The 27487-nt window shown below is 41.9% G+C and overlaps 1 protein-coding gene across 2 annotated transcripts in view; it reads left to right on the forward strand.

Moving 5' to 3' along the window:
• The window catches only part of LOC124031957 (plexin A3), a 148808-nt gene that overhangs the window by 10148 nt on the left and 111173 nt on the right, over nucleotides 1-27487 (forward strand). For both annotated transcript variants that reach the window (XM_046343817.1, XM_046343818.1), the window contains exon 3: nucleotides 9166-9348. In XM_046343817.1, coding sequence (XP_046199773.1) covers nucleotides 9166-9348 — 183 coding nt within the window. The remainder of the gene's footprint in view (nucleotides 1-9165; nucleotides 9349-27487) is intronic.

Genomic DNA, 27487 nt, shown 5'->3' on the forward strand with positions numbered 1-27487 from the left:
ATTTTTTCCCAATGTCCTCCTCAGAGCTATCAGACTCCAAAACATCCACACAGTATTGTTTTTCCTTGGAAATAGTGTTGAATACACATAGGTTGACAATAAATGTGTCTCAATTCACCGGTGTTTCAGAGTCCCGCAATAAGACCTACGATGCAAATTTTCTCTGGGTGTCACTGAGTAGACTGATAACCCATGTCATTGATCCACATTCCATAGATAAGGCTGTACAGTGAAATAAGTATGCCCCCAACACAATTCTAAAGTATAATACATCCAGTGTGATTTCAACAGATTTTTGTCAACTTAACAAATAACTGTCTTTTGTTGATTTTATATAACAACATTCCAACCTCGTTTATCATGATCTATTAAATTATGGCATAATTCTTCTATTTGTATTCATTTGCATCACTGTCAATGACATACTTTTATTTTGTAGGCTAACAGCAAAGTCCACTATTGTGGCTAATCCTTATTGTGGCTAGCTTCACTTAGATGGGTCCGACCACCATGAATCAAATAAAAACTGTCTTATAAATTAGGGTTATTTTAGATTACATTTACATTACATTTAAGTCATTTAGCAGACGCTCTTATCCAGAGCGACTTACAAATTGGTGCATTCACCTTATGACATCCAGTGGAACAACCACTTTACAATAGTGCATCTAAATATTTTAAGGGGGGAGGGGGTGAGAAGGATTACTTTATCCTATCCTAGGTATTCCTTAAAGAGGTGGGGTTTCAGGTGTCTCCGGAAGGTGGTGATTGACTCCGCTGTCCTGGCGTCGTGAGGGAGTTTGTTCCACCATTGGGGAGCCAGAGCAGCGAACAGTTTTGACTGAGCTGAGCGGGAACTGTACTTCCTCAGTGGTAGGGAGGCGAGCAGGCCAGAGGTGGATGAACGCAGTGCCCTTATTTGGGTGTAGGGCCTGATCAGAGCCTGGAGGTACTGAGGTGCCGTTCCCCTCACAGCTCCGTAGGCAAGCACCATGGTCTTGTAGCGGATGCGAGCTTCAACTGGAAGCCAGTGGAGAGAGCGGAGGAGCGGGGTGACGTGAGAGAACTTGGGAAGGTTGAACACTAGACGGGCTGCGGCGTTCTGGATGAGTTGTAGGGGTTTAATGGCACAGGCAGGGAGCCCAGCCAACAGCGAGTTGCAGTAATCCAGACGGGAGATGACAAGTGCCTGGATTAGGACCTGCGCCGCTTCCTGTGTGAGGCAGGGTCGTACTCTGCGGATGTTGTAGAGCATGAACCTACAGGAACGGGCCACCGCCTTGATGTTAGTTGAGAACGACAGTTTGTTGTCCAGGATCACGCCAAGGTTCTTAGCGCTCTGGGAGGAGGACACAATGGAGTTGTCAACCGTGATGGCGAGATCATGGAACGGGCAGTCCTTCCCGGGAGGAAGAGCAGCTCCGTCTTGCCGAAGTTCAGCTTGAGGTGGTGATCCGTCATCCACACTGATATGTCTGCCAGACATGCAGAGATGCGATTCGCCACCTGGTCATCAGAAGGGGAAAGGAGAAGATTAATTGTGTGTCGTCTGCATAGCAATGATAGGAGAGACCATGTGAGGTTATGACAGAGCCAAGTGACTTGGTGTATAGCGAGAATAGGAGAGGGCCTAGAACAGAGCCCTGGGGGACACCAGTGGTGAGAGCGCGTGGTGAGGAGACAGATTCTCGCCACGCCACCTGGTAGGAGCGACCTGTCAGGTAGGACGCAATCCAAGCGTGGGCCGCGCCGGAGATGCCCAACTCGGAGAGGGTGGAGAGGAGGATCTGATGGTTCACAGTATCGAAGGCAGCCGATAGGTCTAGAAGGATGAGAGCAGAGGAGAGAGAGTTAGCTTTAGCGGTGCGGAGCGCCTCCGTGATACAGAGAAGAGCAGTCTCAGTTGAATGACTAATCTTGAAACCTGACTGATTTGGATCAAGAAGGTCATTCTGAGAGAGATAGCGGGAGAGCTGACCAAGGACGGCACGTTCAAGAGTTTTGGAGAGAAAAGAAAGAAGGGATACTGGTCTGTAGTTGTTGACATCGGAGGGATCGAGTGTAGGTTTTTTCAGAAGGGGTGCAACTCTCGCTCTCTTGAAGACAGAAGGGACGTAGCCAGCGGTCAGGGATAAGTTGATGAGCGAGGTGAGGTAAGGGAGAAGGTCTCCGGAAATGGTCTGGAGAAGAGAGGAGGGGATAGGGTCGAGCGGGCAGGTTGTTGGGCGGCCGGCCGTCACAAGACGCGATATTTCATCTGGAGAGAGAGGGGGGAAAGAGGTCAGAGCACAGGGTAGGGCAGTGTTAGCAGAACCAGCGGTGTTGTTTGACTTAGCAAACGAGGATCGGATGTCGTCGATCTTCTTTTCAAAATGGTTGACGAAGTCATCTGCAGAGAGGGAGGAGGGGGGAGGGGGAGGAGGATTCAGGAGGGAGGAGAATGTGGCAAAGAGCTTCCTAGGGTTAGAGGCAGATGCTTGGAATTTAGAGTGGTAGAAAGTGGCTTTAGCAGCAGAGACAGAGGAGGAAAATGTAGAGAGGAGGGAGTGAAAGGATGCCAGGTCCGCAGGGAGGCGAGTTTTCCTCCATTTCCGCTCGGCCTTCCGGAGCCCTGTTCTGTGAGCTCGCATTGAGTCGTCAAGCCACGGAGCGGGAGGGGAGGACCGAGCCGGCCTGGAAGATAGGGGACATAGAGAGTCAAAGGATGCAGAAAGGGAGGAGAGGAGGGTTGAGGAGGCAGAATCAGGAGATAGGTTGGAGAAGGTTTGAGCAGAGGGAAGAGATGATAGGATGGAAGAGGAGAGAGTAGCGGGGAGAGAGAGCGAAGGTTGGGACGGCGCGATACCATCCGAGTAGGGGCAGTGTGGGAAGTGTTGGATGAGAGCGAGAGGGAAAAGGATACAAGGTAGTGGTCAGAGACTTGGAGGGAGTTGCAATGAGGTTAGTGGAAGAACAGCATCTAGTAAAGATGAGGTCGAGCGTATTGCCTGCCTTGTGAGTAGGGGGGAAGGTGAGAGGGTGAGGTCAAAAGAGGAGAGGAGTGGAAAGAAGGAGGCAGAGAGGAATGAGTCAAAGGTAGACGTGGGGAGGTTAAAGTCGCCCAGAACTGTGAGAGGTGAGCCGTCCTCAGGAAAGGAGCTTATCAAGGCATCAAGCTCATTGATGAACTCTCCGAGGGGACCTGGAGGGCGATAAATGATAAGGATGTTAAGCTTGAAAGGGCTGGTAACTGTGACAGCATGAAATTCAAAGGAGGCGATAGACAGATGGGTAAGGGGAGAAAGAGAGAATGACCACATGGGAGAGATAAGGATCCCTATGCCACCACCCCGCTGACCAGAAGCTCTCGGGTGTGCGAGAACACGTGGGCGGACGAAGAGAGAGCAGTAGGAGTAGCAGTGTTATCTGTGGTGATCCATGTTTCTGTCAGTGCCAAGAAGTCGAGGGACTGGAGGGAGGCATAGGCTGAGATGAACTCTGCCTTGTTGGCTGCAGATCGGCAGTTCCAGAGGCTACCGGAGACCTGGAACTCCACGTGGGTCGTGCGCGCTGGGACCACCAGATTAGGGTGGCAGCGGCCACGCGGTGTGGAGCGTTTGTATGGTCTGTGCAGAGAGGAGAGAACAGGGATAGACAGACACATAGTTGACAGGCTACAGAAGAGGCTACGCTAATGCAAGGAGATTGGAATGACAAGTGGACTACACGTCTCGAATGTTCAGAAAGTTAAGCTTACGTAGCAAGAATCTTATTGACTAAAATTATTAAAAATGATACAGTACTGCTGAAGTAGGCTAGCTGGCAGTGGCTGCGTTGTTGACTTTGTAGGCTAGCTGACAGTGGCTGCGTTGTTGACACTACACTAATCAAGTCGTTCCGTTGAGTGTAGTAGTTTCTACAGTGCTGCTATTCGGGGCTAGCTGGCTAGCTAGCAGTGTTGATTACGTTACGTTGCGTTAAAAGAACGACAATAGCTGGCTAGCTAACCTAGAAAATCGCTCTAGACTACACAATTATCTTTGATACACAGACGGCTATGTAGCTAGCTATGTAGCTAGCTACGATCAAACAAATCAAACCGTTGTGCTGTAATGAAATGAAATTAAAAATGTGATACTACCTGTGGAGCGAAGCGGAATGCGACCGGGTTGTTGAGTGCGGAAGTTCTATTCAGTAGACGTTGGCTAGCTGTTGGCTAGCTAGCAGTGTCTCCTACGTTAAGGACGACAAATAGCTGGCTAGCTAACCTCGGTAAATTAAGATAATCACTCTAAGACTACACGCTCTAAACTACACAATTATCTTGGATACGAAGACAGCAAAGACAACTATGTAGCTAGCTAACACTACACTAATCAAGTCGTTCAGTTGAGTGTAATAGTTTCTACAGTGCTGCTATTCGGTAGACGGTGGACGTTTGCTAGCTGGCTAGCTGCTGGGCAGATAGCAGTGTAGACTATGTTAGGACGACGAATTAGATGATGACACCTAGCTATATAGTTAGCTTGCTAACTATAGATACTGAAACAGATTATGTTGTTTTGTTATGTTTTGGGGGAAGAACTGTCACGATCGTTATAAGGAGTGGACCAAGATGCCGCATGATATGTTTCCATCCTTTTATTTTGAAGAGAAACTCAAAGAACAAAAACAATAAAGCGAAAAAAACTAAACGTGAAGCTCAAAGTAGTGCTCGCAGGCAACTATACCTAGACAATATTCCACAAAGCACAATGGGGAAATGGCTAAACCACCCTAGTCACTGTCACTGTCACAACCAACATAGAGAATAAACAGCTCTCTATGGTCAAGGCGTGACAGCACCCCCCCCCCCAAAGGTGCGGACTCCGACCGCAAAACCTGACTCAATAGGGGAGGGTCCGGGTGGGCATCTACCGTCGGGGGAGACTCTGGTGCGGGGCGAAGTACCCAGTCCGCTCGCAGTTACGTCATCCTCCATGGCGGACCCTAGATTGTCGCCGGAGGAACCGGACCGTGGATCGTCGCCGGAGGCGTCAGACCGTGGATCATCGCTGGAGGAACCGGACCGTAGATCGTCGCCGGGGACTCCAGACCGTGGATCATCGCCAGAGGAACTGGACCGTTGATCGTCACCGGAGGCACCGGACCATGGATCGTCGCCAGAGGCTCCAGACTGTGGATCGTCGCCAGAGGAACCGGACCGTAGATCGTCGCCGGAGGCGTCAAACTGGGAACCCCTGTTGGGGGCTCTGGACTGCATACCATCACTGGAGGCTCTGGACTGCCGACCTTCGCTGAAGACTCTGAACTGCCGACCGTCGAGATGATAGTTTCTGGATTTGACCATATTAATGACCTAAGGCTCGCATTTCTGTGTGTTATTATGTTATAATTAAGTCTGATTTGATAGTGCAGTCTGACTGAGCGATGGTAGGCTCCAGCAGGCTAGATGAGCATTCATTCAAACAGCACTTTCGTGCGTTTTGCCAGCAGCTCTGCTGTTTATGACTTCAAGCCTATCAACTCCCGAGATTAGGCTGGTGTAACGATGTGATGTAAAATGGCTAGCTAGTTAGCAGGGTGCGCGCTAATAGCGTTTCAAACGTCACTCGCTCTGAGACTTGGAGTAGTTGTTCCCCTTGCTCTGCATGGGTAATGCTGCTTCGAGGGTGGCTGTTGCCGTTGTGTTCCTGGTTCGAGCCCAGGTAGGAGCGAGGAGAGGTACGGAAGCTATACTGTTACACTGGCAATACTAAAGTGCCTATAAGAACATCCAATAGTCAAAGGTATATGAAATACAAATGGTATAGAGAGAAATAGTCCTATAATTCCTATAATAACTACAACCTAAATTGTCTTATCTGGGAATATTGAAGACTCGTGTTAAAAGGAACATCCAGCTTTCATATGATCTCATGTTCTGAGCAAGGAACTTAAACGTTAGCTTTCTTACATGGCACATGTTGCACTTTTACTTTCTTCTCCAACACTTTGTTTTTGCATTATTTAAACCAAATTGAACATGTCTAATTATTTATTTGAGGCTAAATTGATTTTATTGATGTATTATATTAAGTTAAAATAAGTTTTTCTTGTAATTGTTGTAATTGTTATTATTACAAATAAATGTTAAAAATCGGATGATTAATCGGTATCGGCTTTTTTTGTCCTCCAATAGTCGGTATCGGTATCGGCGTTGAAAAATAATTTCTACTTTGGACCAGAACATATGTTAGCTAACTAGCTAGCTAGCTAACAAGATTGTGTGTGTAGAGCATCACTATAATACAACAATTTTTTTAAACCTTTATTTAACTGGGCATGTCAGTTAAGAACAAATTCTTATTTTCATTGACGGCCTAGGAACAGTGGGTGTAACTGCCTTGTTCAGGGGCAGGATGACAGATTTTTAACTTGTCAGCTTTTTTTGGTAAATATATATATCCATACACGCATGCATACATATACACATATATACATGCACATACCTATATAGACATACATACTTTTTAAAATAATATACCTTTATTATTATTCCCCGCAAACCCTACCACCAAAATCTGTGCTATTTCACAAAATTCTGAACATATATACATTTTGCAGATATATATAACATTCTATTAGTTGCAAGAATTTTGTATAGTAATTTAAATTGAAACATTAGAAGTTTTGAATCCGGCATTGTTTTGCATATCAATTCATAAACCATGTGCCATGGAATGGGTACATCGAAAATCTCTTCCCAACTATTTTGCAATTTAAATGGCACAGCTGTCAGTTTTTTGGTCCTTAAATCAAATTGGTACATGTTTTTATTTATCACACTTTTCTTTAACCATTTATGTTCTTTAATACTGGGCCGTCATACAAGTTCCTTACTTTTTCCCCTTCTACTTGCCTCTTCCATTTTTGTGGTAGTGCTGCAATTAATTAGTTGTAATTTTGGGTAGAGCAGACATTTCCATATGTCTGTGTTAGCTGCATGTGTGACATAACTCCACCAATCCTATTTATGATATCATTCACAAAAATTATACCTTTAAAAAAACATTCTTCGAAAATACAGTTTAAAAAAAAATCAATTAGTATATTTGAATTTAACCACAATATTTGTTGTATTATTTGTTCTGTTTTTTTCAGGTGGATTAAACTGAAATTGCAACCAACTTTCCAAGGATTGTTTAAAAAATAAAGATATTTTGGAGATGATTTCCTTTTCAAACAATCGAAAGTGGGCCGGTGTAATCTGAATAAAGGGAATAAGGCCCTTCTTGAACATAGGATGAGACATTCGTACCAATTTACTAGAGAACTAGTTTGGATTTAAGTATAACTTTTGTATGACTGATGCCTTTAGTGAGAGGTCTAATGCTTTAATATTTAATCACAAATTCATATTTGTTATATAAATAGGCCCTTTTAATTTTATCTGGCTTGCCATTCCAAATAAAATGTCATATTTTATGTTCATATAATTTAAAAAGCAGGTCACTAGGTGTAGGCAAAACCATAAGCAAATAGGTCAACTGTGATATGACTAAATATTTAATCAGGGTGATTTTTCCACAAATAGACAGGTATTTTCCTTTCCATGGTAGCAAGATCTTATCTATTTTTGCTAACTTTCTATAAAAATGTATTGGAGTGAGATCATTTCTTTCTTTTTTTCCTGGGATTCAATCTTGCAATCTTTCGATGACTATTCCAACGCTCTAACCACTAGGCTATCTGCCAATAGGCTAACTTACCTGATTGTAGTTAATAAATCCAATGTAAAACGTGATAACTATAGTATCCTTAACTAGCATTGAAAAAGTAAATCCCTTCTTCTCTAATTAAATAGCTCCCTAATTTCTGAATTATGGTTGTGACATCATCAGTAGGCTACAGTAACCTATGCTTCAGAGGGGAGGAGAGGGGCAGGTAGCCTACGCACACCCACTGGCAAAGATTTCCAGCTGGAAGGCAGAAAAATCCCTGCTGATCTATACAATGTTTGAAAAATTGAAAAATGTATGTTACAGTAACTTTATCTGGGATAAATAATTCTGAAAATGTTCTCTTTAGAAGGTTATGTCAAATGAAGCTGACTCCAGTCATAACACTGTATTACAGTATCATTTATTTGTCTCGCAGCTTCCTGAGGGATCTCATAAAACATACAGTTAAGTTGTGACCCATTTAAATGCAACAGGATATTTAAAATAATGCATCTTATTCGGGTACCTGTCTCAAGGTTTGAAATCAGGAACAGTTGATGAGCTGCTCCCATAACTGTACTGTACATTTATAATGTCTGAGGGCACTCCACCCCCATCCAAACTCACCTCGTTAGTTTTTAGGGCAGAGCAAGGCAGATGGAGAGGAGAACAACAAGCATCAGTAGCTGACCTGGATCCCTTTAGGATTGCGGGGGATGTTTTTATTAGGAGGAACAGGGCTCCCCATAGCTGATGCAAATCGGGTCTTTTTGATAAATTATGGCCTGCTTCATCTGCATTATCAGCCCCTTCTCATGCACAGCGATAGCCCTTGACCTCTTATTGAGAGTGTGCGTGCCAGAGTCTGGCACAGGCCTTGTTTGATATATTTATCCTTCATAAAGGCTCATCAACAACCGTTTGCTCCTCCCACACCGGCATGTTTCAGACTGACATGGCCAGCCTACCCACTGTGCAAAAAATGGTTGAATCAATATTGTTTCCATATTATTTCAACTAAAATATTCAATGTGATGATGTTGAACCAATGTGGAAAACTGATTGGATTTGAAAAAAGTGATTAACATAAGGGAATTTCATATATTTTTCACCATACGTTACATTTGTTGGTTGATTTCACGTTGAATTATCGTTAGTTGACAACCAAATGTAAATCAAAACTAGATGTTGAACAAGTCTGTGCCCAGTGTGTAGCTTTCGGAACAAAAATAAATATCTCTATGTAACATGCCACAAATGTCACCTGTGTTCAGAGGGGTATTTCTTATTAAATTTCTTATCTTTATAATTAATTGCATAGTCATTTTCCTTTGTGTACCCCTAGAGGTGTGTAGTGAAAGCTCCCAAAATCTATTACCGTTTTGTTTATTCCAGATCCCAAATTAGTAAATAGGCTACATTTGATCCAATACCTTGATACATTCTGAACATTGTCCCCTTCTTGTTTTGTTTTGTTTTGCAGCCAAAGCAGATTGGAGATGATTTCTGTGGGCTGGTGTTGAACCAGCCTTTGGGGGGTCTACGGGTGATAGAGGGGACCCCTCTGTATGACGACCGTGTAGATGGCATGGGAGCAGTAGCAGCCTACACCTATGGAGACCACTCAGTGGTGTTTGTGGGAACCCGCAGCGGACACCTCAAAAAGGTAAAGAGAGAAATTCAGATTCTTTCTGTTCAGTTGGGCCGATCAATTATTCCCCCGGTAGCTGTGTTAGAATTCTTTACATAAATGCTTAAAAGGTGAAGGCCTGGGGAAGCTCTGGTGTTGGAGGCAGAGATGGGATTTCACCAAACACCAACCGTTTTGTCTGATTTATTTTTGAATGTGATTAAATATTTGTAGCACATTGGTATTTTTTAGGGGTATTTTATTAGGATCTCCATTAGCTGTTGTGATAGCAGCAGCTACTCTTCCTGGGGTCCACACAAAACATGAAATATGACATAATACAGAACATTAATAGACAAGAACAGCTTAAGGACAGAACTGCATACATGTTAAACACAGAGAGAGAAAAAACGCAGAGAGGCCTATTATTCTAGGACTACATTTATCCTGACCATTTATCAGGAACATTTTCATATATTAGATTTACATTCTGTAGCATCTGTCAGTACATAAACACACAAAATATCTAGTGAGGCGTTGTGCTGCGAGGTGTTGCTTTATCTGTTTTTTTAAAGCCAGGTTGCTGTTCACTTGAACAATAGGAGATGGAAGGAAGTTCAATGCAATCATGGCTCTATAATAATACTGTACGTTTCCTTGAACTGGTTCTGGATTTGCAAACTGTGAAAAGACCCCTGGTGGCATGTCTGGTGGGATAAGTGTGTGTGTCAGTGTTGTGTGCAAGTTGACTATGCAAACAATTTGGAATTCTCAACACATGAATGTTTCTTATAAAAACAAGAAGCGATGCAGTCAGTCTATCCCCAAGGGAGACTGGCATACATAGTATTGATATTAGACCTCTGATTACAGTGGAGTAAGACGTTCCACTCTTTTCTTGGCCAGCTGGTGTTTTTCTAGGTCCTTCTTTGCAGCACCTGACCATATGCCTGGGCAATAATCAAGATAATATAAAACTAGAGCCTGTAGGACTTGCTTTGTGGAGTGTGGTGTCAAAAAAGCAGAGCATCTCTTTATCAAGGACAGACCTCTCCCCATTTTACATGAATTAAATCAATATGATTTGACCATGACAGTTTACAATCCAAGGGAACACCAAGTAATTTAGTCTCCTCTACTTGCTCAACAGCCAGGTTATTCATTATAAGATTCAGCTGAGGTCTAGAACTTAGGAAATGATTTGTACCAAGTATAATTATTTTAGATTTAGAGATGATCAGGACTAGTTTATTACTGGCCACCCATTCTAAATCTGACTGCAACTCTTTGTTTATGGTTGCAGTGATTTCACCAGCTGTGGTTGCTGACATGTATAATGTTGAATCGAGGACCAAGAGAGCTTCCCTGCAGTACACCACACTTTACATGTTTAACATTAGAGAAGTGTCCATTAAAGAAAACCTTCTCTGTTCTGTTAGATAGATAGCTCTTGAATACACTATATGGCAGAGGTAACACATAAGCCACATGTTTTTTAAATAACAGCTTATCACATTAAAGGCTGCACTGAAATCTAACAATACAGCTCCCACAATCATCAATCATCTTTTTGTTATCGATTTCTTTCAACCAATGATCATTAATTTCTGTCAGTGCAGTACATGTTGATTGCCTTTCTCTATAAGCATGCTGATCGTCTGTTGTCAATTTGTTTACAGAGAAATAGCATTGTATCTGGTCAAACACAATGTTTTTGCTAAGAGTCAATAAGCTGAATGGTCGGTTGTTAGAACCAGTAAAGGGCGCTTTACCATTCTTGGTAGTGGAATTACTTTGGCTCCCTTCCAGGTCCGAGGACAATTTTTTTTCTCCAGTCTCAGATTCAAGATATGACATATAGGAGAGGCAATATAGTCCACTACATGCTCAGTAGCTTTCCATCTAATTTGTCAATACCAGGTGGTTTGTCATTGATGGACAAGAATCCCTCTTCCACCTCACCCACACTAACTTTACAAGATTCAAAATTACAATGCTTTCCCTTCATTATTAGGTATTTTATGCATGAATATGATGGTTCACAGTTTGTTGTTTTTATTTTTATTTCACCTTTATTTGCTTGATGTAGAATGCTTGTTCTGTCAAAAACAGGACTGACTATTCCATGACTTTGCTAATGGAAGCCATGGAGGTCTTTTCTCAGTTGAGTCTATAAAAGCTTTATGAAAATCAATGATGTCTCTCTAGTTTGGGACTTTGTGTTGATATGGCCTTTCTGACTTGAGTTGGCGGTAGTATATGCCCAGCCTCCTTCTTCTTCTGCAGGGATTTATTTTGTGTTTACACAAGCTATCATCGCTGCTCTGTCATTTAAAATAGATGAACATCATGAGCAGTGAGAGCCACTGGGTTTAAATGCTGGGTAGTTTATATTCAACGCCACCTCAAAAAGTATACATTTATTTGAGGAAATCTCTGCCCCAGTTGCACTTCATTTCGGAAAAATAAAAACCTTAGTGGGTCTTGACTAATGACATGAACTCTATAGATGGATCATTATTATTAGTCTATTGAATTCATTGTAGTTCAATGTGTTATGCATTATAGCCCTTTTGATTGATATACACGTATGTATGGCAATTTTTGATCACATCCCTCATGTGGATCTGTGGTTTGTAATCAGTATGTGAACCTCAGACTGCCAGGGAAACGGAGTGGTAGAAGAGTGCATGGTGATTAGAGGTCGACCGATTAATTGGAATGGCCGATTAATTAGGGCCAATTTCAAGTTTTCATAACAATCGGAAATTGGTATTTTTGGGTGCCGATTTGCCGATTTTTGTAATTATTTTTAATATTAATATTTTTCTACCTTTATTTAACTAGGCAAGTCAGTTAAGAACACATTCTTATTTTCAATGACGGCCTAGGAACGGTGAGTTAACTGCCTTGTTCAGGGGCAGAACGACAGATTTTCACCTTGTCAGCTCGGGGGAACCACTCTTGCAACATTACAGTTAACTAGTCCAACGCAATGACGTCCTGCCTCTCTCTCGTTGCACTCCACAAGGAGACTGCCTGTTACGCGAATGCAGTAAGCCAAGGTATGTTGCTAGCTGGCATTAAACTTATCTTATAAAAAACTATTAATCATAATCACTAGTTAACTACACATGGTTGATGATATTATTAGATATTATCTAGCGTGTCCTGCGTTGCATATAATCTGACTGAGCATACAAGTATCTAAGTATCTGACTGAGCGGTGGTAGGCAGAAGCAGGCACGTAAACATTAATTCAAACAGCACTTTAGTGCGTTTTGCCAGCCACTCTTCGTTGTGCTCAAGCATTGCGCTGTTTATGACTTCAAGCCTATCAACTCCCGAGATGAGGCTGGTGTAACCGAAGTGAAATGGCTAGCTAGTTAGCACGCGCTAATAGCGTTTCAAACGTCACTCACACTGAGCCTTCTAGTAGTTGTTCCCCTTGCTCTGCATGGGTAACGCTGCTTCGATGATGGCTGTTGTTGTGTTGCTGGTTCGAGACAAGGGAGGAGCGAGGAGAGGGACGGAAGCTATACTGTTACACTAGCAATACTAAAGTGCATATAAGAACATCCAATAGTCAAAGGTATATGAAATACAAATGGTATAGAGAGAAATAATCCTATAATTCCTATAATAACTACAACCTAAACCTTCTTACCTGGGAATATTGAAGACTCATGTTAAAAGGAACCACCAGCTTTCATATGTTCTCATGTTCTGAGCAAGGAACTGAAACGTTAGCTTTCTTACATAGCACATATTGCACTTTTAATTTCTTCTCCAACACTTTGTTTTTGCATTATTTAAACCAAATTGAACATTTTTCATTATTTATTTGAGGCTAAATTGATTCTATTGATGTATTATATTAAGTTAAAATAAGTGTTCATTCAATATTGTTGTAATTGTAAGTCGCTCTGGATAAGAGCGTCTGCTAAATGACTTAAATGTAAATGTAAATGTAAATTGTCATTATTACAAATAAATAAAAAGAATCGTCCGATTAATCGGTATCGGCGTTGAAAAATCATAATCATTCAACCTCTATTATAAACACTAACCAGTGACGTCTAGGATTAATTTAAAAAATGGATTTTGTGCTTTCATAACTGTCTAACTGTAAAAATACTTATTGAAATACCATCTAGAATAGTGGTCACCAACCTTTTCTGAGTCAAGATAACTTTTGATGTCAAAAGGCAAACCGAGATCTACTGCTCAGATTTATTTTAAAACAATACTTAAAAAATGTAACATTAACCTAATAAAAACAGTTCTGTAGGAATGAGGGAATACATCAGAATGTTGGCTATATGCATGGCCTGCCAATACTGTTCTTCTCAGTCTATATTATATTCCAAAACTTGAGCTTTGATAACAAAATAGATCAGTTGGTGTAGCACTTACAAGGTACAGCTGATTTGATAATAATTTGCTTTTTTATTTTACTGAACTGACGATACCTGCATCTGATGGTCATGGTGCTTTCAAGACAAATGGGACCTCGGAAAAAACGAGGTCAAGTCATGACATCAGTGAACTTCAGGTCGGAGCTCTAGAAACATGCCTGAGTTTTCAAGTTGGAAAACGATTTTCCCCAGTTAGATCTCGTTTTTAATGGCCATCCATCTTGAAAACTCGGGCATCTTTCTAGAGCTCTGACTTTCTGACTTGTTGTTCACTGACGCCATGACTTCAACGCACTGATGTCTGAGATGTCGGAGTTCCGAGTTCCCAGTTGTTTTAAACACAGCATTAGTCTCAGCGGATTGAGGGAGAGAGCAGCAGAGGGTCCACCTCTCACGGTCCATGCTCTCTCCTTCCTTTCCTTCTGGTGAGACTGACCAGAGAGATGGGACACCATCTACCACCTGATGGCGACACTCGAGTTGCACCACATCTGCCTCAAGCACAAATTCATGTTGCTCCTATAACCAGAGAAAGTGAAATACTCCTCGATATTAAAATAGACACGATGAGCTGCAAATGAAATGGTTCAAAATGCTAACATTTTGCCTACCTGGTGTGTAGGGCTTCTGAATCAAGTGTACCTACCACTAACAGCGCAACATCAAAAAAAGGAGTGCAAGCCTTTATTAGCCTTCATAGTTGGCTTTTGTACAGAACTGATCCATCGACCGGTTGGTGACCACTGATTTTGAATTAATTTTGGACTTAATGACATAATGATACCTCCACTAAATGTGCCGATGACTGGGAGAGGGATTTATTTTATTTTATTTCACCTTTATTTAACCAGGTAGGCAAGCTGAGAACAAGTTCTCATTTACAATTGCGACCTGGCCAAGATAAAGCAAAGCAGTTCGACACAGAGTTACACATGGAGTAAAACAAACATACAGTCAATAATACAGTATAAACAAGTCTATATACAATGTGAGCAAATGAGGTGAGAAGGGAGGTAAAGGCAAAAAAGGCCATGGTGGCAAAGTAAATACAATATAGCAAGTAAAACACTGGATTGGTAGTTTTGCAATGGAAGAATGTGCAAAGTAGAAATAAAAATAATGGGGTGCAAAGGAGCAAAATTAATTAATTAATTAAATACAGTTGGGAAAGAGGTAGTTGTTTGGGCTAAATTATAGGTGGGCTATGTACAGGTGCAGTAATCTGTAAGATGCTCTGACAGTTGGTGCTTAAAGCTAGTGAGGGAGATAAGTGTTTCCAGTTTCAGAGATTTTTGTAGTTCGTTCCAGTCATTGGCAGCAGAGAACTGGAAGGAGAGGCGGCCAAAGAAAGAATTGGTTTTGGGGGTGACTAGAAAGATATACCTGCTGGAGCGTGTGCTACAGGTGGGAGATGCTATGGTGACCAGCGAGCTGAGATAAGGGGGGACTTTACCTAGCAGGGTCTTGTAGATGACATGGAGCCAGTGGGTTTGGCGACGAGTATGAAGCGAGGGCCAGCCAACGAGAGCGTACAGGTCGCACTGGTGGGTAGTATATGGGGCTTTGGTGACAAAACGGATTGCACTGTGATAGACTGCATCCAATTTGTTGAGTAGGGTATTGGAGGCTATTTTGTAAATGACATCGCCAAAGTCGAGGATTGGTAGGATGGTCAGTTTTACAAGGGTATGTTTGGCAGCATGAGTGAAGGATGCTTTGTTGCGAAATAGGAAGCCAATTCTAGATTTAACTTTGGATTGGAGATGTTTGATATGGGTCTGGAAGGAGAGTTTACAGTCTAACCAGACACCTAAGTATTTGTAGTTGTCCACGTATTCTAAGTCAGAGCCGTCCAGAGTAGTGATGTTGGACAGGCGGGTAGGTGCAGGTAGCGATCGGTTGAAGAGCATGCATTTAGTTTTACTTGTATTTAAGAGCAATTGGAGGCCACGGAAGGAGTGTTGTATCGCATTGAAGCTTGCCTGGAGGGTTGTTAACACAGTGTCCAAAGAAGGGCCGGAAGTATACAGAATGGTTGTCGTCTGCGTAGAGGTGGATCAGAGACTCACCAGCAGCAAGAGCGACCTCATTGATGTATACAGAGAAGAGAGTCGGTCCAAGAATTGAACCCTGTGACACCCCCATAGAGACTGCCAGAGGTCCTACTGTATGATGCTATTTCAGTCACCTATTTCAGTCACCCTCCATTGTTTTTGTGGACAGAAGAATGTAGTTTTGCACCCTACCATATAGAATCATGGTCTACCCCAGCAATGTTACGTTAAAATAAAAAACACCCCATAACTCACTCTACCCTCTGTACCCACTGCCTAGAACAATAACAGAATTCCAAATGGTGCTTCTGAGAAATGATCCTCTTACTTTCCTGCCCAGCCAACTCCAATATCTCTCATCCCTAGTTTTCCTTTGGGTTAAAACTATCCTTCTATCTTTGAGCATCAATTCATTTAGTCTGTGCTCTGCATTTGACATAATAGCTTGAGATTGGATGAGAAGAAATCTTTATAGTTCAAACGTAAGATCATGTTTTTATTGGAATCAATAATCATTCTATTATAAATGCCACAGTCCCTCGTCCTTGTTGTGTATGTTAAATGGGAGGTCTGTTGTGTTTATTTTTACAGGATTTACTTGCAGTTGACAGTGAGCATCTAATGTTAGACGAGATGTTGGGCAGGATGTAGAGGCTGACTTTGCTACTTTTCACTCGACACAGTAATTATAATGCTTCATACAGAAAATTAATTACACCCCAGTTCTGTATTCTTGCCATCCTATTCCCAGATGAGAAATTAAACTGTGCTCACATACACACTGAAAAGCACGGATTTAGTTAGAATCTCTTCTCCTTGGAGAGTAGTCTCGTGTTTTGTTTTCTATTTCAGTTATTTATGAGGTCTCCTGTTGATGCATGTTTCAATATATTCCCTACCTCCATCTGCTTGCTTGTTGCTAAAATGACAGGGTCACAAGGCTATGCCTACAAACAGAGTTTGCAGTATTTAGCCCATACTGATGACAGTGTCTGTCAAGAGGATTCTGTACCTAATATGTTTATCTGCTTAACAATAATAAAGCGAGACATTTATGATCATCTCTCTGCACATTTTCCCATTTCAATTTTTTAAAGATGCTGCTTTTTTTGCCACTTTAATACACTTGTCTTAAATGCAGATAGATCATCGTCATGAATTAATTGGGTGTATTAAAAAACTGTAACTCCATTATTTGCAAACACACAATTTTAGTGGGTGGAGGTTTGAATTTGTGAGTGAAACATGTTTTAGGGGCGCATGACAATGTATTATTGCGAAAGAAAAAGCAGGAGACTGCAGAGGCCAAGCCCGGGCAGGGAAGTAACATTTTCACACAACCTAAAAGGGCTTATTCCCACCAGCCACTGGCTGCTTTGGTGTTAAGCTCACTGTATTTTCCTCAAAGAAACCAAATAGATAGGTTGCATCACAGTTCTAGTTAAAGGGCAAATCTGCCACTTTTCAACCTCATATTCATTATCTCCAGCACCATACCAGTGTCTACAAATTTGAAAATGGGGCATTTCTATGATCTGTGGTTTAAAAGAGAAGAAGAAAGTTCCTAAAAAATGCTTCTCTGTGACATCACAGGGTAGGATTAAAAAGTATGAAAAACAGTGATTTCCAAACCTGCAAATAGTTTCTAGCCAGAGGGGAGGTTATTATCTTGCTCCACAATACACTGCAAATCTCATAGTTTTTTAAAATCACTGTTTTTAAGTTCCTTGCCCATGGGGGAGCAAGAAACCTAACTTTTTAATTATATAATTATATATTTTTTCTTCTACAAAATATAGAAATGCTCCATTTTCACATATGTAGACACTGGTATTGTGCTGGACATGATGATGAAAATGATGTTGAACAAAGGCAGAGAATCTGGTGTTTCTATGTTAAACAGTTTTGTTGTATTTCAGTCTTCTGTGATGAATATAAAGTGTAAAATTGGGATGCAAACTCAAAATAATAATACATTTCAACTCTATATATCGGACATGGCACAGGTGTCTTCTTTTTTAAAGCCCATAACCATGTGTGTGAGGTGTACTTTGGTTTCACAGTAGATTTGTTTAAGACTCTGTGTGACCCTGATTTAGCCCACTGCAGTAAAAGGTTAGCAGAAAGTGGATATTGCACGTTTCATCCTGTGGATGTTATGTTTTTTATTATGCCAGTGAAATGCTGCTTTGAGAGAGAACTTGTTGTATGTCAGTGTGAAGTGTTAGACTACCTGCCATAACCGGGAGCTAGAGAATGAAGGAGGAGGCTGTATAATTGCACCATATTTCCTCTCAGAATGGCTTGTTTGTTTTGGCAAAAGAATAGAGAACACAAGCTGCTTTCTGGAGCCATGTGGAAATCACCCATGAGCCCCAGTACTTCCTGTTTCCGGCTGCCTACCAATGGCTTTCACTGGGATACAATGACATCTGTAGGAATGAGGAACCAACATTAGATCTACGGTAACTGAGAATAGGCTATTATGAAAATATGAAATATTTTAAGTGGCGAGAACTGAACTGAGCACTGCTTTTAACGTATTTGTATTGATTTGTAAGATGATACTTTCAGGCAAGAATTACTGTAAAGTTATAATTATGAATGAATGATGATTGCATCCGACTGATTTGATTTTGCACCTGTACTCTTGTGTAGGTAATGAACAGCTGTGTATTTGTTTGGGATTCTGCTAATTCTATTACACACTATTGGATACTTACACTGTGACACTGAGCAAGATGCATTCAGCTGAAACAACTGTAATGTAATCAACAGTTTGAAAAAAGTATTGAAATGTAGACAATAGAGTATCATTAATGCAGCAGTGGTTGGTTGCATCATTTCCTCTCTTTCATTTTGTCCAAGTACACGTCATATTCCCATCACCACTGTGGAGGAGGCTGAGAAATATATTACTGCTGAAATAGAAAAAGGCCTTTCTGGATTACATAGTCTGTGAGTAAGCAACAGGCTGTGTATGAGACCAAGGTTCTCAGGTATATATGTGTGTGTGTGTGTGTGTGTGTGTGTGTGTGTGTGTGTGTGTGTGTGTGTGTGTGTGTGTGTGTGTGTGTGTGTGTGTGTGTGTGTGTGTGTGTGTGTGTGTGTGTGTGTGTGTGTGTGTGTGTGTGTGTGTGTGTGTGTGTGTGTGTGTGTGTGTGTGTGTGCGAGTGCGAGTGTGTGTGTGTGTGCGAGTGTGTGTGTGAATAAACTGGCCTATTTTTCCGAGTGCTAGTCGTCTTGTCTCGTCTTCCGTAGGGAATTAATGCGACAAGAATCAAGTTTCTTCAACCGTTTTCAATATTGAATACGTTGTTTTAATATTAGATGCCAAGCAATGGTTTGTTTTGATGTTGGCTTTTTATGATACTGGAAATATTGAATAGCTGGGACTCAATAAGAAATACTGCCATAAGCGAAGACATTTACTACAGTATATTATAGAGCTTCAACATTTTACAGCACTGGCAATCCATAGGATGTTCAAGCAGAGCCCACCATCCTAAAGATGACTTATAACAGTTTATATCTACAGCAGTAGACAAGTAAAGCAGGTCAGGTGTTAATCTAAATGGCATGGTCTGCATCCCAATGTCTCCTGTTCCATTCTCCCTGCATCTGGCGTCAGCCTCAAATTGGTATGGGAGCTAATTCTTCAGTATAAATCAGTGTTGGGTGAATGGTCTGTGGAGCAGGCCAGGGCCTAGATTTACGAGCCTTCCCGGCCCACGACAGGTTTGATCATGGGGAAATCTGTTTGCTGTAAATCCCCCGGTCCAGAACAAGGCTGAGTGATGTTGTGTCTGGAGAGCAGGGTCCATTGTTCTCCATGTGTTGTTTTAAGGGGAGTGTTGCTGAAGTGTCCACTCTGTATCACATGAATGGGAGTGTTCTCAAGCGTTTTTCCTACCACATCTCTGTCATGTCGTTCTTGTGTGGAAAGGCGTTGTTTTCTACTAAGCTGTACATTTTCACTTTTGATGCTTTTCATTCTGTTTGGAAAATGTTCTTATGGTTAAGAAATATTTCCTGCGCTTGTGCTGCTGTTCATTGACCTTGTCAAGGTTGTCGAGCCATTCAAGCAATGTCTCACAAACATATGGTTGGTGAGTCATTGACATAGCTAAGCACTCAGCCTTTCCAAGGGACAGGTTTTAAGGCTCGCACACATCACACCGAATATGGATCTAGCGTTTGTCTGCCGATCGTTCAGAGTGCTGTGTTTTAGGGACCACCCACTATAGACGTCTGACTGCCGACATTTCACCCGATTCTACTTGTAAAATCGTTGCGCACTCGGTTTGCAAATTCTGTTCAGAGTTGCTAAGTACTCTATTGGTTTGTCTGAGCCCTTAGATCCTCAGAATCTATTCATGAACTAGAGATTCATCAGATCCTCAGAATCTATTCATGAACTAGAGATTCATCAGATCCTCAGAATCTATTCATGAACTAGAGATTCATCAGATCCTCAGAATCTATTCATGAACTAGAGATTCATCAGATCCTCAGAATCTATTCATGAACTAGAGATTCATCAGATCCTCAGAATCTATTCATGAACTAGAGATTCATCAGATCCTCAGAATCTATTCATGAACTAGAGATTCATCAGATCCTCAGAATCTATTCATGAACTAGAGATTCATCAGATCCTCAGAATCTATTCATGAACTAGAGATTCATCAGATCCTCAGAATCTATTCATGAACTAGAGATTCATCAGATCCTCAGAATCTATTCATGAACTAGAGATTCATCAGATCCTCAGAATCTATTCATGAACTAGAGATTCATCAGATCCTCAGCCTTTTTGTAGATGCCTCAGTCCCAGAGTCCATGTCTATACTACATACCTTCATTGTAAACAAGCTCTCTGTTGCCCAAGTAAACTGATTACCCAACACCCGAGTAACAGACTAATAGTAGACCACCACACAGCTGTTCCTATCTGCTTTGCCATGTCCAGAGTGAGCTGTTGTTCTGTTTGACGGGAGCACGGGGATAGGGAGAACCAGAGAGGGATGTCGCTGCTATGGTGGTGAGAATGGGGAGGGGAGAGCTGTTAAACAGTAGAGAGTTTTAGACATGGTGGGGGAAATAGCTTCCAGATGTGTATCCCATTCTCTCTGCTGATCTTTCCTTCCGTCCTAAATGTGTGCCGACAACTTGTTGTGATGAAGCGATGTTGCTGATGGAAGAACAAAGGGGGTGTCACAAAGTGGCCATTTTTTACGCCATACTTGGAATATGTTATGACAAGAATCCATGTACTGTAATTGGAACATAAAAGGGTTACAGAGTTGAGGACCCCCCCCCCCCAAAAAAAAGATTGTCATGGTGAAAGATAACAATGTCATTCGTTCACTGCCATGACATTGCTCACTACTGTGTGCAGGCTCCTACTACTGCTACTGTATGTGTTTATGGTTGTTGTTTTTATGTGCTTGTCGAGAATAATTGTTTTACCCCTCTGACCTATCTGACAAAGGTACAGTAAGTGCTTGTGTGTTGTGTTTTGGGATTACGCCCCTTTGGGCAGGCAGCCCGACTCTGTCCCTCTTGGATAAGCCCTCGTCTGGGCATTTTCTTTTTATAATTTAATGGCTTACCACTCATAACTTCATTTAAGGTCAGTGCTGCCACCGTCGTAAATGCAGGGTGTTTAGCACTTAAGCACCTGTGTCTGGCTGTCTGCTATAAAGGCCCAGTGCTCCTGCCTCCCTCCTCGTGATTCAGTAGCTGGCCTCTGTAGCAAGGAAACATTTCCCTTCATCTTTACTACTGTGCAGGCTACTCCGTCGGGAACCAGAACAGTTTCTGAAATTTCGATAAGAAAATGATGTGTCATTTTTCAGTTGGTCAAAATGCGACGTAGCTGCAAAGCCTGGCTTTGCCTGCCTGGCACATTTGATCATTCCACTGCTGTCCTGCTGTCTCTCGTTCTCTGACTGCAGGCTCTAGCATCAGGCTGGAACTAACCTTGGGAGTCTGCTGGGGAAATGATCCAGCAGGTTTATCATTAGTCTTCCTCTATGGCCCCACATCAACTCCCTGCTGTTTCTGGACTCCCAAAGAATGATGAATGGTCATGAGTGAAGATGTATTATGTTGACGAAGGAGAAGGCATGCTGTTATTGCATGCATATTTTTTTGAGTTTTAGAGGCCCAGACTCTCCTCCTATCATACTGTTTTAATATGTTCATACTTTTGTAGATTCACTGTAGTTATGTCCAGTGTTTAAGACGGACACCATTATTCATTTGTCATTAACTATTAACAACTCTCCACTACCCACGTTGCTGTTGTCCTGTAAACAAGAATGGCGCCGGTTAAGTCGCAGCATGTGTGTGAAATTTCTTGGCAAACGAGAGTCCTGAGTTAAGAGCCTAGCACTTAAATGAAGGTACCTTCAATGAACACTCTGTTTTTATTTTTTGTTTTTATTGAGGGGTCTCTTGAAATTTCCCTGGAAATGTTACCCTCCTCACATGGGACGATTAGAGATGAGTTATTTAATAAAGAGGCCAACAAAGAAGAGCTCTGTGTCTGTGACCTGCATGATACTACTACACATAACAAACCGGTTTTCCCCCTGACCAACACTGACCCTATTCACTCTCACCAGTCCTCAATACAGACCCTATTGTGGATCGTGACAGGGTAGCTCAAACCTTCACATACAGCTCTGGAAAAAATGAAGAGACCACTGCAAAATGATCAGTTTCTCTGGTTTTACCATTTTATAGGTAAGATATTGGGTAAAATTATAATTTTTTTTGTTTTATTCAATGAACTACTGACAACATTTCTCCCAAATTCCATTGGGTGCGAGACACTGGGGCTGCTTTAGCAAGGCTGGATTTGGGCAGAATTGACAATGTGGTACAGAATGACATGGGCGTGATTCTAGGCCAAGTTACATCTCTGCTACTGTTGTGGAATGTCTTATTGGTCAGCCATTCCTTTTTGTGACGAGTGTGTCCAGACAGACTGTCTCATAAGAAAACATCATTGGACAAGGCTTCTACCAAGGACAGAATACAGAAAGAGGAGGAATCGTACATTATTAAACAAGCTAACCATTACATAGTTGGGCCCAAGAGGTAACTCTCCCTTTATCAAATCAAATCAAATGTTATTAGTCGCATACACATATTTAGCAGATGGTATTGCGGGTGTAGCAAAATGCTTGTGTTCCTAGCTCCAACAGTGCAGTAATATCTAACCTATTTTAATTTAATTGGGCCTAGCTCCATATTTCAAGAGAGTGACCCAAGCCTATGGTTAGTCGTGGGTTTATAAAATGGGCCCACCACCACATTTTGGCAAGCAACTATCACTGGACTATATATGTTTTGTTTCATGTAATTTCCGTCTTTTTTGCTTTTCTAGATTTTCCGTGAAGTGAGGAAACATAATATTTTGAGACTGACATGGTTTGTCCAAGGTAATTAGTGTTGGTTAACTTCTGGGATCCTGTTGGAGGCAACGAGCTAACTGGAAGAGACAGATGGGGAAAAGCCTCGTCACAAGACACTGGCCCATTTCAACAACAGCCACCTTCAATCCTGCTCTAAATGACCAAGCAGACAGTTCAATTTAAAGCTTATTTGAGCCTGTACACATTGGAGTTAAGTGTCTGTAACACCCCAAACACGTTTGAAGGGATGAATATGTAAGCAATCCCAGATTGTAGATAACAAATGTTTACATGAATGGATATATACAGATCCTCCAATTGAATTGAACAGTAGGCTATCCATTCCAGATTGTGTCTTCTCACCCATCCTCCCCTTCCTTTCCCCTGCAGGACAAACACAAAACCTATAATGTGTTCTCTTCACGTACTGCTTGGCTGGCTGGTTGAATGGCCTCTCCTTATCTCATGGGAGGCTTGTTCTCCATTTCTCCCTCCATTTTGTTGTTGAGTCAGAATCCTGTTTTAGGTCAGTGTGTGGTGTGTCAGCCGTTTCAGATGTCTGATGTCATTGCTAGTGGATTGTAGGATATGTTTCCGGGGACCTCAGAGGGCAAGAGGTGAAAGTGGATTTTGCTCAGCGACTTTCTAAGCCCGGCACCTGGAACTAGGTCATTTTCCCAGAAAAAAAAATAAACGAATTGAAGAATGAGGGAGGGAAAGGGAGGGGTGAGGGGTATTTCGCTAGAACACTGATTTGAGCAGTGAAGCGAATGCCACAAAAAGGGGGTGGGGGTGTATTGGAAAAGGGGGTGGGGGTGTATTGGGGACCAGAAATTGCATTTAGATATTGTTTATTGACTCATATTTATGGGTCTAAACATGGACATGACGACTAGGCCTACATAGGGTCATGTTTGGTGTATTAAACAATAAATGGGCTAATGATTCTTTCTGCAATCACATCTACCTATTGATATTCTATTTAAAAGTGTCAGCTCAAACACCTTTTGTTTGTGTTGCTTTCGGAATCCCTGGTTCTCTGAGGAAAAGGACAACAACCAAAGACTGAATACAATCCTCATGGAATTATTATTATTATTTTTTTAAATATATATATATATATATATATATAAAAATTGTCGCTAGAAGAATTGTAGGCTAGCTGTTGACGATCTTGAAAAGGGTAGGGATTGAAATCTGTCAAATGAATCAGTCTTGTATTTCTGATAATTCTATGATTACTGTTCATTGTGCTCTCCATTGTCTCTGGAGTTGAAGGCAGGAAACGCTCCTCTATGGAGCACAATGACGAGGAAACAAAGGGCTGTCTGTCTGTCTGTCTGTCTGATGGGCTTTAATAGTGCCACATACAAAATCTGCTTAATTAAGTCTTCTGTTGCTTCACTGGTGATGTTCTTGATAAGACGCTTCTTATAGTTTGGCTGGATGCTCACATTTGCCTGACAAGGCGGTCTGTATTCTAGTCTCTAAAGGTCTGTATAAGACACATACTGCATGTAGACTGACGGTCAAATCTGGTTTATGTGTTTGTTGTTACATAAAGAACAGGAAGGTCATGTAAACACATTCAAGGAAAGTTTTGTGCAAATTGCATTTACCCCCCCCCCCTGGAAGACAATGGCTTCAACAAGAAAATACTCTCATCAAAATGCTGATCAGGTTCATACAATGTTATTGGCAAGTTTGTTTTGAGCTAGATAGAGCCAAGTGACAATTATTTCCTTACAATAATAAGGCCTTCCTCAGCACTGCTTCCCCAGTTCGTTAGCTCGGCAGTGTTTAGTATGCTGAGCGGCAGGATGTGACGGGTGCCCTCATCATTGTTGCCCGGGATGGATTTGTAAATGAATCATGCCATCTTGAATAGCGTTGCTTTATGGTAGTTTGCACAGTAAATTAGACAGACCCCAGTCCCTTGCGCCCAGATTAGATAGTGGTGCAGCGATTCGTCCCCCTCTGCTAAAGATGCAGCAGCGTGTTTAGATGCTGTAAATGAATTGTCCTGGCTGAGATTTAGTGCTAGGAACATCTGAGGATGGAACATTCTTAATTGATAATTTACATTGGTTGGAAACAGCTGCTAGTGGAGGTGCTCATGCTCTTACTGTTAATTACATTTCCAGCCTTTATACTTTCTGCACGGCCGAGGCCTTCAGTCCAGCCCCGTGCTGATGCTTGTTTTCTTAATCAACACCCCATACAGAGGGAGAGACTGAGGGTTTCTCAGTGCAGTTACCAAAAACACCTTGACCTCTGTGTGTGCCTGATGATTTTTGGGCTGTGGTGCTGCTCAGTCTTGTTCTGTCTGGGTTTATCTATGCTGAGCAGATTTGCTATGTGTTCCGCTGTGGGGGAAATGCTTTTGTAGCCATGAGTGAGCCGGTGCCACTAGCCCGGTCCTGTGTTTGCACAGCTCTAATCGTCTATTTGCCCACATGGCCACTTTTAGCGTGTCGTTACCTCATCCACAGCACAGCCTCCAAGTTTTTACTGTTTAGTTTTAGAACCTGAGGGGAATGTGACCTTGGGCTTTTTAAGTACCTTCGTAATGATGTGATCATCCTTTTTTGAAATGTGTTTTTGTCTTCCCCTCTAATGTTGTAAATCATGTGAAGATGGCAAATTAAGGCATCTTCCTCCTTTCTATAAATCAATTATTATTTTCCATTTATTTGCTCGATAACTATTGATTACTTCCAGGCACACACAGAGAGGACATGGCAGATGCCTGTGTGAAAGATAGTGTGCCTCAGAAGATTTTTCCGCCTTCACATGAGGTATAATCATACCCTGCTGGCAGTGTCATATTGGTTGTGTCCCCCTCAACCTCCGTTCCCCACCCACACCCTCCCCGTCAGCCCAGGACTTAATCAACCCTGACTGGCTCTTTCTTAAAGTGCATTGTGGGGTGCACATTCCCTGTGGGAGAGTTGACAGTCCCCCTATGTAACTACAGTCTCCTCCAGCACCTCTATAGAGTAGCATGCTGCTACACGGCCGCTCCTGTCTACTCAGCCTCCTTTGTCTTTGTCTTCACAGCATCACTATGACAGAGTGCATTGATAAAAGAGACATGTCGTCAGTGTGGTGTTATGGGCTGCAAACCGTATGTGTCCAATTCTGTCCCCAATATTGCGTTTAAGGCTCTCACTGCTAATGGCATTGTCAGCCTGAACAGTCGTTTGAACGGGGAGAGGACGTTGAAGTCGGTGCAAATCTCACACACTCATGGCAGAGTGGGAAAAAAGATCTTCTTAAAGCCCTTTATTTAGCAACCAATTATCATAACCACCTCTGAAAATTGACAAGGATTAGCAGGAGTGGTGCGGTGAGGTTTATGACAATAGTTTTATTCATTCAGTTGTGAAAACATTAAAACATATATATATATCTGTTTCTGATATGAGCTTTTTCCCTAGTTTCAGCTTTCCTCCTTCTCTGTGTGTTTTGAAATGTTTATTTCACCGTACATGAAATACGTGTCTTGTGGTTGGTCTGCTTTGTGTCATTTAATGTTATGACCATTTCTCTGTCCAGATGAGAACTCACTGATGTACAGCAATAAGGGACACAAATAGAGGGAGGGACGGGTTCTGTCTCCTGTCAGAGCAGAAACCCCTAGATACCATTTTTTTTGGTCTTGATTAAATCACCACTCATCAATAAGATGAGTTACTTGTTGCATTTGTTTCTCATTTAAGATGAGTAAATTACATAATACTGTAATTAACATAGCTAAATAATGTTTCCTTTTAAATACAAATGTAGTTTGCTCGAAAGCAGATTACATCTCATTTTATCTTCACAGAAGTTTTATATCATCTCTAGAAAGTGTTGTCTATGTCTTTAGACAATAGAAACCAGTAGCAGAGCCAAACCAGGGTTTGGAATGCAGCCTAATCATATTTATTCTGCCGCTGCCAGCACAGTATATATCAGTGCCACAGAATGAGAGCAAGAGATAGAAAAAACTCCAACTGATACATTTTGGTTTTGACACGAGATACCACTCTGTTCCCGGTGTTTATGATTAGGGATCCAGTAGGGAACCGGTCCAACACTCCCCTTGAGCCACCGGGCCAGCCAGGCCTCCCCTCACCAGGATTGACTTAGCACAGGCTGGCTACCTCATGCTGAAAACATTTACAATTCTCCCGAGCCCCACTGTGCTGCACTTTCTCTTCTCTCTCTCTTCTCTCTTTGTCTTGATGAAGTCAGGGAAGGAGATGCTGGGTCTGGAATCCACATTGACCCC

This window comes from Oncorhynchus gorbuscha, linkage group LG03 (genome assembly GCF_021184085.1).
Source record: "Oncorhynchus gorbuscha isolate QuinsamMale2020 ecotype Even-year linkage group LG03, OgorEven_v1.0, whole genome shotgun sequence".
Lineage (NCBI taxonomy): Eukaryota > Metazoa > Chordata > Actinopteri > Salmoniformes > Salmonidae > Oncorhynchus > Oncorhynchus gorbuscha.